The sequence below is a fragment of the Elephas maximus genome, chromosome 2 (assembly GCF_024166365.1).
Source record: "Elephas maximus indicus isolate mEleMax1 chromosome 2, mEleMax1 primary haplotype, whole genome shotgun sequence".
NCBI lineage: Eukaryota > Metazoa > Chordata > Mammalia > Proboscidea > Elephantidae > Elephas > Elephas maximus.
Window position 1 is genome coordinate 117,448,081 of NC_064820.1, and position 14,354 is coordinate 117,462,434.

Here is a 14,354-nt window from a genome sequence, read left to right on the forward strand (position 1 = left end):
AGCCCTTCATAGTGGAAGGAACTCAAAATATGACCGGGAAAGAGCTGCCTCCTCAAAACAGACTCAACTTTAACGATGTGAATGTAGTCAAGCTTTCAGGACCTTCATTTGCTGATGTGGCATGGCTCAAAATGAGAAGAAACAGCTGCAAACATCCATTAATAATCAGAACGTGAAATGTACGATGTATGAATCTAGGAAAATCAGAAGAAGTGAAAAACGAAATTAGATGCATAAACATTGATACCCTAGGCATTAGTGCTGAAACAGACTGGTACTGCCCATTCTGAATCAGCAGATCACACGGTCTACTATGCCGGGAATGACAAATTAAAGGGGAACAGTGCCATGTTCATCGTAAAAAAAGAACATTCCAAGATCTACCCTAAAGTACAATGCTCTCAATGATAGGATAATACCCAGACCCCTGCAAGGAAGACTCGTTAATACGACTATTATTCATGCACCAACCACCAAGGAATAAGAATGAAGCATAAGGAGTAGAGGAAGACCCATTAACAACCTGTGTTATGCAGATGACACAACCTTCCTTGCTGAAAGAGGACTTGAAAGATGAAGAAATTGAAAATTTTTACCAATTTCTGCAGTCTGAAATTGATCAAACATGCAATCAAGATGCATTGATAATCATTGGTGATTGGAAAGTGAAACTCAGAAACAAAGAAGGATCAGTAGTTGGAAAATATGGCCTTGATCACAGAAATGACACCAAAGGTCACATGATAGAATTCTGTAAGACCAAAGACTTCTTCATTGCAAATACCTTTTTTCAACAACATAAATGGCAACTATACATGTGGACCTTACCGGATGGAATACACAGGAATCAAATCAACTACATCTGTGGAAAGAGATCATAGAAAAGATCAAGATCATCAGTCAAAACAAGGCCAGGGGCTGACTCCAGAACAGATCATCAATTACTCCCATGCAAATACAAGTTGAAACTGAAGAAAATTAGAACAAGTCCACAAGAACCAAAGCACAAACTTGAGTATATCCCACCTGAATTTAGAAAGCATCTCAAGAATAGATCTGACGCATTGAACACTAAAGACCAGACAAGTTGAAGAATGACCTCAAAGACTTCATACATAAAGAAACCAAGAGGTCACTAAAAAGACAGTAAAGAACGAAAAGACCAAAATGGATGTCAGAACAGACTGAAACATGCTCTTAAACATCCAGTAGATAAAGTGAAAGGAAGAAATGATGAAGAACTGAACAGAAGATTTCAAAGGATGACTCAAAAAGATGAAGTAAGCATTATAATGAAACGTGCAAAGACTTGAAGCTAGAAAAGCAAAAGGGAAGAATATGGTCAGCATTTCTCAAGTTGAAAGAACTGAAGAAAAAACTCAAGCCTCAGGTTGCAGAACTAAAGGATTCTACAGGGAAAATACTAAATGACACAGGAAGCATCAAAAGCACTTGGAAGGAATACACAAAGTCATTATACCAAAAACAACTGGTCTATGTCCAACCATTACAGGAGGCAGCATATGATCAATAACTGATGATACTGAAGGAACAGGTCCAAGCTGCACTGAAGGCACAAGTGAAAAACAAGGCTCCAGGAACTGATGGAATACTGTCTTACTCATCTAGTGCTGCTGTAACAGAAATACCACAAGTGGATGGCTTTAACAAAGAGAAATTTATTCTCTATTGCCTAGTAAGCTACAAGTCCAAATTCAGGGCATCAGCTCCAGAGGAAGGCTTTCTCTCTCTCTGTTAGCTCTGGAGGAAGGTCCTTGTCATCGGTCTTCCCTTGGTCTGGGAGCACCTCAGCACAGGAACCTCAGATCCAAAGGACGTGCTCTGGTCTCGGCGCTCCTGTCTTGGTGGTATGGGGTTCCAAACTCTCTGCTTACTTTCCTTTCCTTTTATCTCTTGAGAGAGAAAAGGTGGTGCAGGCCACACCCCAAGGAAATTCCCTTTTATATTGGATCAGGGATGTGACCCGGGTAAGAGTGGTGTTATAATCTCACCCTCATCCTCTTGAACATAAAATTACAAAATGGAAGACAACAACAGAATACTGGGAATCCTGGCCTAACCACGTTGACACATATTTTTGGGGGGACATAATCCAACCCATAACAAATACCAACCAAGGTATTTCAACAAACAGATGCAGCGCTGGAAGCACTCACTTGTCTATGCCAAAAACTTTGGAAGACAGCTACCTGGTCAACCGACTGGAAGAGCTCCATCTTTGTATCCATTCCAAAGAAAGGTGATCCAACAGAATGTGGAAATTATCAAACAGCATCATGAATATCACACACAAGAAAAATTCTGCTGAAGATAATCCAAAAGCAGTTGCAGCAGTACTTCAACAGGGAACTACCAGAAATTCAAGCTGGATTCAGAAGAGGACGTGGAGCAAGGCATATCACTGCTGATATCAGATGGACCTTGGGTGAAAGCAGAGAATACCAGAGACGTTTACCTGTGTTTGACTAACTATGCAAAGATATTCAACTGTGTGGATCATAACAAATTATGGATAACATTGAGAAGAATGGAAATTCTGGAACACTTAATTGTGCTCATGAGGAACCTGTACTTGGACCAAAAGACAGCTGTTCAAACAGAACAAGGGGATACTGCGTGGTTTAAAGTCAGAAAAAATGTGTGTCAGGGCTGTATACCTTCACCATACTTATTCAATCAGTATACTGAGCAAATAACTTGAGAAGCTGAACTACTGGAAGAAGAACGTGACAACAGGATTAGAAGTAAAACTGATTAACAACCTGCGATATGCAGATAACACAACTTTGATGCCTTTGAATTATGGTGTTGGTGAAGAATACTGAATATCCCACGGGTTGCCAGAAGAACAAACAGATCTGTCTTGGAAGAAGTACAGCCAGAATACTCCTTAGAAGCAGGGATCACAAGACTTTGTCTCACATAGTCTGGACATGCTATTAGGAGGACGTGTCCCTGGAGCAGGGCATCATGCTTGGTAAAGTAGAGGGTCAGTGAAAAGCGGAAGACCCTCAATGAAATGGATCAACATAGTGGCTGCAACAATGAGCCCAAACATACCAATGACTGTAAGGACGGCACAGGACCCAGCAGTGTTTTATTCTGTTGTACGCTGGGTCGCTATGAGTGGCAATCGACTCAATGGCAGCTAACAACAACAACAACCTCTTAAGGCCTCAATTTCTTCATTTGTAAAATGGAGTAAGAATAGCTACCTCCTCTGGTTGTTTTGAGGATTAATTACTAAAACATTGCGAAAAATGGGAATTTCAGAACACTTAATTGTGCTCATGAGGAACCTGTACATAGATCAAGAGGCATTCAACTGTGCGGACCATAACAAATTGTGGATAACATTGCAAAGAATGGGAATTCCAGAACACTTAACTGTGCTCATGAGGAACCTGTAACTGGACTAAGAGACAGTTGTTAAAAAGAACAAGGGGATACTGTGTGGTTTAAAGTCTGGAGAAGTATGTGTCAGGGTTATATCTTTTCACCATACGTATTCAGTCTGTATGGCGAGCAAATAATGTGATATGCTGGACTATAGGAAGAAGAACGGGGCATCAGGATTGGAGGAAGACCCATTAACAACCTGCGTTATGCAGATGACACAACTTTACTTGCTGAAAGAGAAGAGGACTTGAAGCACTTACGAAGACAAAAGACCACAGTTTTCAATATGGATTACACTTCAATATAAAGAAAAGAAAAATCCTCACAACTGGACCAATAAGCAACATCATGTTAAATGGAGAAAAGACTGAAACTGACAAGGATTTCATTTTATTTGGATCCACAGTCAACACCCACAGAATCAGCCGTCAAGACATCAAAAGACAGATTGCATGGGGCAAATTTACTGCAAAGGACCTCTTCAAAGTGTTAAAAAGCAAAGATGTCACTCTGAAGACTAAGGTGTACCTGACCCAAATCATGGTGTTTTCAGTCTCCTCATATGCATGTGTGAAAGCTGGATAATGAATAAGGAAGACTGAAAAAGAATTGATACCTTTGAACTACAGCGTTGGCAAAGAATATTGAATACACCATGGACTGCCAAAACAATGAACAAATTTGTCTTGGAAGAAGTATAGCCAGAATGCTCCTTAGAAGCAAGGATGGCGAGAATACGTCTCACAAACTTTGGACATGTTATCGGGAGGGATCAGTGTCTAGGGGAGGATATAATGCTTCGTAAAGCAGTGGGTCAGTGAAAAAGAGGAAGTCCCTCAATGAGGTGGATTGACAGAGTGGCAGCAATGATGGGCTCAAGCATGACAATGATTGTGAGGATAGCGCAGGACCGGGCAGTGTTTCCTTCTGTTGTAGACAGGGTTGCTATGATTCGGAACCAACTTGACAGCACCTAACAACAACAACACACAGTTGTTTTGAGGGTTAATTTTTAAAACCAGCAGCATTTACATTTATTTACATTATAAATACTAAGTAAAATTATTCAAATTTTAAGAGAGCAACTAATGATCTGTTCCTGGAGAAGGACATCATGCCTTGTAGAGGGTAAGCAAAGAAGAGGAAGACCCTTAACAAGATGGACTGACACACTGGCTGCAATACTGGGCTCAAGCACAACACTCACTGAGAGGATGGCACCAGACCAGACAGTGTTTCGTTCTATTGTACGTGGGGTTGCTGAGTCAGAACTGACTTGACATCATCTAACGACAACAACGACAGTAAAATCCTGAAAAGCAATATACAATAATAAAACTAAATTTAGTATCTTTAGGTCACCTTCTTAAAATGCTACATTCATGCCTCACTGTTAACTAGAAACTACAACTCTGGGTGTAAGCAAATGCCCCATCCATTAGGATGGGAAAAATGAATGAAAGAAATACCTACCCTGGAAGATTTTGGGAGCTGTAGTGACTGCCCTCACAAATGTGTACTATTTATATCTGGGATTACAAGCACACTCATTTTACAAGAAATGTTTGAGAAACAAGATGCCAGGGGTATAACTGGGGCATGGGAGTGAGGGATGGGGGCCTATATTAACTTTAAGCTGAAGAGTCAAAGAGTCAGAAAATGCAAGCCTTCATGTAATGCTAAATTGTTGTTCTTAAACACTGTCATCAACTGCAGATCTAACCACCGAGATTCACAAGGTCTTCACTGGCTGATTTTTTGAAATAGATCACCAGGCCTTTGTTCCTAGTCCATCTTAGTTCAGGAGCTCTGCAGAAACCTGTTCAGCATCAAAGCAACACACAAACCTCCACTGACAGAAGGGTGGTGGCTGCACATGAGGCACACTGACCAACAATTAAACTTGGGTCTCTGGCACAGTAACTGAGAATTCAGCTGCAGCACAAATGTTTAACTTGCACACCCCAGCTGCAGGGTGGGTTATCGATCTAACGATCAACATGGCCTCTAATCTATTCACCAACTCCTGCAATAGTCTTAAATCACCGCAAGCAACAAAAAAGAATTGAACTGTTGGTGGCTAATGGCAGAAGTCACACCACAGTAAATGATACCAGGCACTGGAGCTTCAAATTGCTAAAGTCCATAAACAAATCCTAATGGATGGAAGAAGAAAAGTAACTGCTATAGAAGACTTCCTGTGTTTGGGACCCTGAAACACATTTGGTGCTTTATCTCTTAATCTCATTTACTGATTCTCATAAAAACATGCCTGAGGTAGTATTATATCCTTTCTGCAAACAAGGAAATGAAAGCACAAAAACTGGTTAACTAACTCTAAGTCACAAGATAGGAATCAGCAAGACCAGAGTTTAAACCTAGTTGAGTTTGACTCAAACATGGCATTTGCCTCAATTCCTGTTAAAATGCTTCCAGTCTGGAAGAAAAAACCTGCAGAGATGACGTTAGGTCCTACCTCATCCATGTGAGCATTGAAAGGATAATAAAAAATAAAAAATGATATTGTTACAGCAGCAGCCAAAGGACTCTATGCAATGCCACAGAATTAAAAAACTAGGAAAATATCAATTAGCCATGAGGTTGGGAAAAAAAACAGTCACAATTAACTTTCAGGAAACGAATTTTTCAACAGGAAAACATTATCATGTCCCTAAAACTTCCTAAAATATATTCATGATACATTAATATTTTCTTAATTCAGATATTTATACTAGTTCACAAGCCAACTCTAGAGAAGAAAGTTTAAAAAAAAAGACCAAATATACAAAACACATACAGAAGTATATTAAATACACTAACCCTAATATTTAACATAGAAGTTATTTTTTAAATAAATCATAAAATCCCAGTAATTGAAAACATCAGACTAGACAATAAATGACAGATAATCTATCCAACCTAATCATTTTACAATCATAACATAGAGAAGCAAATCTGGAGTAGGATAGTAAAGAAGCATAGAGAATATGCTTCCTGAAGTTTCTAGATAATCAGTAACTAAAAATCCAAACTAAATTTGACTTCAAAATAGCTCTGTAGCAAGTACTACACAGAAGTGACATAAAAGCTAACACTAGGAGAAGGGAAACTGTTATGGATTGAATTGTGTCCCCAAAAAATACATGTCAACTTGGCTAGGCCATGATTCCCAGCACAGTGTGGCTGTCCTCCCTTTTGTGATCTGATGTAATTACCCTATGTGCTGTAAATCCTAACCTCTATGATGTTAATGGGGCAGGATTAGAGGCAGTTATATTAATGAGGCAGAACATAATCTACAGTATTTGGTTTTATTCTGAGACAATCTTTTTTGAGATATAAAAGAGAGAAGTGAACAGAGAGGAGAGGGACCTCATTTATCACCAAGCAAGAAGAACCAGGAGTGGAGCACGTCTTTGGATTTGGGGTCCCTGCAATGAGAAGCTCCTAGACCTAGGGGAAGACTGATGACATGGACCTTCCCCCAGAGCCGACAGAGAGAGAAAGACTTCCCCTGAAACTGGCACCCTAAATTCTGACTGCTAGCCTCCTAGACTGTAAGAGAATAAATTTTTGCTTGTTAAAGCCATCCACTCATGGTATTTCTGTTAGAGCAGCACGAGATAACTAAGACAGAGACATAGGCACATAGTACACCAGATCTTCACTAAGCTGTAGAGTCTATATCACAGCTTTAAAGCAAATGCAAATATATCCATGTAGGTGTATGCCACTTACCTCACCCAAAAATGAATGAATCAGAAACTCGTTCTCTTTCAGGAAGATTTTCTGTACAGGTCCTCAATTTTTTGTCTCACCATAACTCAAAATTTGAGTGTTACAATGTCAAGTGAATACCCTCAGTTTCCACCTAAATAAAACTTCTCTCTCTGATAAACACAGGAATCCTTGCCTTATTCTCAAGTTTATTCTATTTAAATCGATGCCACAAATAAGAATGTTCAAGTATCTTTCGACTTCATATAAAACGGCAAGTTCATCTTGTAACATTCTAGGTGCAGCTAATATTTCAAATGACTATAAGAAGAAACATTCCCATTAAAATCATCTAAAGGATAAAAGTAAAAAATGAACCATGACATCTGCAGAAACTGTAGCAGCATTATATCCTGATAGTTATATCAAGGACACAAAAGCTGTTGTCACTGAAATATACAAAGACAATGCTGCCATCTAAAGGCCAAAATATAACATGAAAAATGCACATTCAGTCAAACAATGCCCATGTATCAAAAATCAGTTTGATAATATTTTAAATGTCAACAAAGTTTACACTTAAAAATAAAACCCACTGTTATGATTATTTTTAGACTATACTATAAAGCTCTAACACTGTTTTTGAGACGATCCAATACAAGAGACCTAACAAAATAATTAAATGAATCTCTATTTGTGAAAGCATGAAGCATGAGTCAACTTCTGATGGCATTCTTTCAGGCATAGTGTTCTCCATATGTTCAAGTAGTTGTTAGTTTGAAATATTTATTATTAAATGACAATTAATAATATTTCTCAAAGGGAAAATAACCAAACTACTTAAAATATCAGCTTTGCATGTAATTCAAATATTTCTCCTTATTTCACAAATATAAAAATACAAATTAAACTCAATTGCTGATAACTAACATGATAAAAAGTTCCAATTATTCTAAATTCCTAAGAAGATTAAATTGAAAGAATTTTTTCCTGAGCTGAACTCTAAGACTTAGCAAAATTACTTCAGATTTCCAAGGAAACCAAAATATTTACTGAATAAAAACTAAACAGAAAACATACTTCCCTTAGGATATAAGTATACAACATTATTAATGTAATACAGTATTAAGGGAAAACTAATGTGAACGTAACTAGAATCTTCAAAACATACACAGTTGACTCCTTTGGGAAACTACTGGTTAAACTTTTTTTAATGCACAAAGAAAAATGCTTACGTTTATTCAACAAGCAAACAAATATTACTCAACAAATATCCCTATTATGTGAGAAAAGAAAAATTTTAAGTTGGTATTACTGTCCTTTAATTTATCTTGAAGGTAAAGTAGAAACCAACAGATAACAAATACAGTAGTGATACCATAAAACCTATTAGTTTTCTAGTGTCTCCTATGCGTCAGAGTTTGTACCAGACACTTGAAGGACATTATCTCAATTAATCATCAAAACTGAAACCTGCAAAAGGAAGTATTAATAACCCCGTTTGTAAGTGAGGTTCAGAGAGCTTAAGTAACTGTTCTACATTACGATGCAAGTGGGTAAAGACTAGGATTCAAAAATTCAGTCTCACTGACCCTGAAGACTTTATTGTCTCCACAAGATCACACTACCTCACAAGTGCTTATTAAATTATATTAAATGTAAAGAGGAATGTGATTCCAGGGCAAAATATAATTCTATGTGATAATAAAACCATTTAGTTTTAATTCAAAGTATTTAAATTTTTCTAACTAGAATCTTTTTTTTAAAAAATAGCATTACCTTAAAGTACTGATACTTCTAAGAGACCTTTCAAAATTTATGAAAACAAAAATATTTACCAAATTTTAAAAACCACCTCCAAGGGGCAACAAAAAGACCTCTCTACTTTTCAGATACAATTAAAAAGCACGTGATCTTTGTAAACACGCCACACTTGAAGACCAGTCTACCAACATTTTCAAGCACGCTATTTTCCAACGCTACTAACTCCTACTAGTGCTTCCCTAATGACATTCTTTAACCTGCACTATGAACTTATCAGGAAACCTTGGCGGCGAAGTGGCTAAGAGCTATGGCTGCTAACCAAAAGGTCAGCAGTTTGAATCTACCAGGCGCTCCTTGGAAACCCTATGAGGCTGTTCTACTCTGTCCTACAGGGTCGCTATGAGTTAGAATCAACTCCACGGCAACAGGTTTGGTTTGGTATGAACCTATCAATTTAAAATTAAATGGCTTCAGAATATATTCCACCATAAAAAGGAATGAACTTCTGATACATGCTACAACATGGATGAACCTTGAAAACATGGTGGGTGAAAGAAGCTAGACCCAAGTACATATTATACGATTCAATTTATAATAATTGTATAGGATAGGCAAATCCACAGAGACAGAAAGTACATTAGTAGTTGCCAGGGGCTTGGGGAAGGGATAGGGGATAGTGAGTGACAGCTAATGAGTACATGGTTTCTTTTTAGGTAATGAAAATATTCTAAAATTAGTGATGATGACTGCACAACTTCGTAATTTGCACAAAGTTTGTACAACTTTTTGTTTGTACTAAAAACCACTAATTGTATACTTTAAAAGGGTGAATTGTATGTGAATTATATCTCAGTAGAATTAAATACTTCCAAACATAGCAAATAAAATACACTGTGTGGATGAGTTACATGTGTGCTTAAAATACAAAATCTATGTAACTACCAAGATTATCTGCTCTATATTACTGGATCTCATTTTTCACCAAACTAACAGAAAAGCTGTATTTCACAAGTGTATACTTTCCTAATTATCTAAAATCTTTATAGTCCCTGAAGGAATCGGAAGAAATTATAACTACATCCTTACGTTTGGCAACTAAATTTGATTTTTTTCCAATACACCTGAATTTGTTTACTGTCAGAATTTAGACAAGACTCACTAACACATGCTAACGAATTTTAACATGCAAGTACCACACACAAACACCTATTCAGTTTTATAATCCATTTATAAATCATTGCTTTAAGAGAATTTTTGCCTCTCAGCCACTATATAAAAATAAGAACAAAAATTTTTATAAACCAAATTCAGCAAATTCAAAGGTCAGAAACAAAATGAACAATACCAGGATGATAACAAGTACTTACTAATTTGTTTTCCTGCATGTATATTCTTTGTAATTTCAGACACCCCTTAGCTATGACGATCATGCCTTCATCTGAGATCTTGTAACACTGGCCGAAATGAACATCTTTGAGTTCTCTGCATTTTGAGCCCAGCTGTAAACAAAGAGATTTGGCTGAAAACTCAGAAAATAACAAAGGCAACATATTTCTAACTGGATTTCCACAGAACTTCTTATAAAAAGCCATATCTGAGTTGACAAATAATTATTTGTAAATCACTTTTAAAATAAGATACGATGTTATCAATCTATAACTTAAAAGATTGTTTTTGTAAGTCTTCTCACCTTCTAACCTGCTTCACACCACATGTCCTTCTAGGTGCCTAGATTGCTTAATAGTTCAAATTTGCATCTTTATTTCACTTGAGTCTTTGCATCAGTTCTAGTGTTATATGGAGTGGGACATAGGTGCAATGGGTCAAAAAAGTGGTATAAAGGTCAAAGAAGGACAAAGGTCCAGAGAATGGAAAAAAAACAGTTGCAGTGGAGTTAAATTCAACTTATGGTGGCCCCGTGTATGTCAGAGTAAAACCACAGGGTTCTCAATGGCTGACTTTTCTGAAATAGATCATCAGGGCTTTTTTTCTAAGGCACCTCTGTGTGTACTTGAACCCCCAACCACTCAGCAGCCAAGTCAACAGTTTACAGCACCAACGGACTCCCCAGTGTGTGAAAGAATATTTATTTCATGAGATTCTGGCTCTACTTCTGATTGCCCCAATGTATCATTTCTCTCCATAAGCTCCATTTACTCAATGAAAGAGAAAAATTCTGAATACACTATAGCTAACTTTCTAGTTAGAGTACTTAATTATACACTAGTACAGAAACTGAAAACAAGAGGACTAGTGATTTTTGGTTTGAAATCTTGACTGTATCTTCAACAGTTACTATACAAGGATGATATTTCCATTAAAAAACATTAAGCAGCACAAAAATAAATTACATACACTCCTTTTCAAAACCCAGATTAAAGAATTAGATGATCAATGCAAACTGTAAATGAATGCTGTTTTTAAAAGTATTACATTCGAAGAGAATCACCTTGGCAATACAAGAAACTTACTTTAGCCATGCCTTACTTACAAAAAATTATCAAAAAGCATTTCCAATGCAGTGAGTTGTTTTAATATGCCCTTCTAGCCATGGTCTTGTAACTCTAACAAAACGATTGGGTAGGACTACGCAAATAAGGTGCTTGTGGCCCACCAAGGAGATTGGACAGTTTTGCACATGCAAATAAGGTACATGGAACCCTTGCAGGGGTAAAAAAAAGGTAGGACCATACAAATACGGTATATGGAACCCTTGTAGGGGATCCGTCAGTTTTGCCATCCCACTAAGCTTAAAGGGATCTATCTGCAGAGGTAGGGAGGGCCTCACTTTCATCAAGAAGAAAAGCCGGGGTAGAGCCTGTCCTTTGGATCTAGGATCCCTGCACTGAGAACCTCCTAGACCCAGAAGACAGAGAAAGCTGTAACACTGAAGACAGCACAAGACAGCAGCAGATCGGACTGGCAGGTTAGCTCGCTGGCCCATGGAGGAAGAAACCTGAGCGTCTTCAGGCAAGGTGCTTCCTGGTAGAGTGGGCTGCCTCCAGGCACTTATCCACGTAGCTAAAGAACTGTGTTAACACTTGACTGAGCAGGGCAGATGCCAGGCTGAGGGTCAAGGGCCAAGCACAAGGGCCAAGTGCCAAGGGCTGAGGGCTGAGGGTTGAGAGAGAGGCCTGCCTACAAGGACAGCTAAGAAGAAGCTATCCTGATCAAAGAACTGTACCCGAATCATTCCTTTTACTTCCAAGTTGATCCTGATGCTAAACTATAACCTGTTACTTCCCTAATAAGCGCCATAATCATCAGTATGGTCTATGAGGTCTGCGTGGTATTGCAAAGATTTATCAAACCCAGCAGCAAAGTAGTGCTCTGGGGAGGACGACTGGTGTCAGAACTGGTTAAAAGGTCACGACCAGAAATACGTCTGATCTCTACCTACAGGAATCAGCCTTGGGCTGATGCTGATGTTGATTTTCTCTCCCCCTGAAGTTAGGGGAGATTTGACGCCACACCATTTTTACAACGTTATATTAAAAATAACAAAACCCAGTGTTGACAAGGATTCAGAAAGTGTGCTAATACACTACTGGCAAGAGTATAAATTAGTACAAAAAATTTTCCTGGAGGGTAACTTAATGGAATGAAAACTATAAAAAGTACCTGAAAAATGTATGATCCAGCTTCTAAATATTTATCCAAAAAACTAAATAGGAATGTATAATTGGAAAGATATGAGATAAAGCAGAGAAAAATGTTACAGACCCTAAACAGTGAATATATTAATGTTCAGTGTAAGATTATTTCAATTATTCTAGTCTGAAAATTTTCCTAATAAAATGTTGAAATAATTATTTAAAGGTGTTTGGTAAGATACCAAATCAGTAGCCCCCCTGTTATGCATTGTGTCCCCCCAAAATGTGTGTCCACTTGGCTAGCCCATGATTCCCAGTATTGTGTGATTATCCACCATTTTGTTATCTGATGTGATTTTCCTATGTGTTGTGAATCCTACCTCTATGATGTTAATGAGGCGGGATTAGTGGCAGTTATGTTAATGAGACAAGACTCAATCTAGGAGATTAGCTTGTGTCTTAAATCAATCTCTTTTGAGATATAAAAGAGAGAAGAAGAGAGAGACATGGGGACCTCATACCACCAAAAAACAAGAGCCAGGAGAATAGCATGTCCTTTGGATTCAGGGTCCCTCAGCCGAGAAGTTACTCTACCAGGGAAGATTGATGACAAGGACCTTCCCCCAGAACCAACAGAAAGTTTTCCCCTGGAGCTGGCACCCTGATTTTGGACTTCTAGTCTCCTAGACTGTGAGAGAATAAATTTCTGTTTCTTAAAACTATCCACTTGTGGTATTTCTGTTATAGAAGTACTTGATAATTAAGATACTCCCTTTCATCGATGGGTTTCACTTTTCATGGTTTCAGTTACCCATGGTCAACCACAGTATGAAAACGTTAAATGAGTACATAACATAATGAAATCTCACGCTGTCCCAATCTGTCATTCACATAACTTTTATAACAGTATACTGTTATAATCACTCTTATTATTGCTGTTCTCTTATTGTGCCTAATTTACAAATTAAACTTTATCACAGGTATGTATGTATAGGACACATCATAGTATACATAGGGTTCATTACTATCTTTGGTTTCAGGCAACCACCAGACGTCTTAGAACGTATCCCTGATGGATAAGGGGGGACTAAAACCAAAAACCAAACCCAGTGGCATCAAGTCAATTCTGACTCATAGCAACCCTGTAAGACACAGTAGAACTGCCCTACGGGGTTTCCAAGGAGCAGTTGGTAGATTAGAACTGCCCACCTTTTAAGTTGGCAGCTGTAGTTCGGGACTACTGTACAAGAATTGAGCAGAAGGATTTTTTTTAAAGAGTAAAATATAATAAACAGTATAAATTATGGTATATTCATAAGACTGAATATTATACAGCCCTTAAAATTAAGCACTTGATTAAAAAATTAAATTTAAAAACTGTAGTACAATTTGAATAAAGAAATTACGCATATCAAGCATAGAAAAAAGGCTGAAAACTACACCAACACATTAACAGTGGTTATTTCCAATCAGTGCAATAATGGCTTTTTTTTTTTTCTTTTTTGCCTATCAATATTTTCAATTTTCCCTTGGTCTAGGAGCTTCTCTACACAGGAACCTTGGGTCTAGAGGATGCACTCTGCTCCCAGTGCTGGTTTCTTGGTGGTACGAGGTCCCCCTATCCCTCTGCTTGCCTCTCTTTTATATCTCAAAAGAGATTGACTTAAAACATGATCTTAATTGCTGGTAATCCCATCTCATCAACATCATAGAGACAGGATTTACCACACATAGCGAAATCACCACCAACGTGTCTGACAGTTTGTTATACTGTGGGGGCTTGCATGTTGCTGTGATGCTGGAAGCTACGCTACTGGTATTCAGATACCAGCAGAGTCACCCACAGGGGACACGTTTCAG

The 14,354-nt window shown here is 37.9% G+C and overlaps 1 protein-coding gene across 2 annotated transcripts in view; it reads right to left on the bottom strand.

Moving 5' to 3' along the window:
- Positions 1–14,354, bottom strand: part of FBXL17 (F-box and leucine rich repeat protein 17) — a 595,501-nt gene that overhangs the window by 533,538 nt on the left and 47,609 nt on the right. For both annotated transcript variants that reach the window (XM_049857839.1, XM_049857830.1), the window contains exon 4: positions 10,269–10,400. In XM_049857839.1, the coding sequence (XP_049713796.1) occupies positions 10,269–10,400 (132 nt within the window). The remainder of the gene's footprint in view (positions 1–10,268; positions 10,401–14,354) is intronic.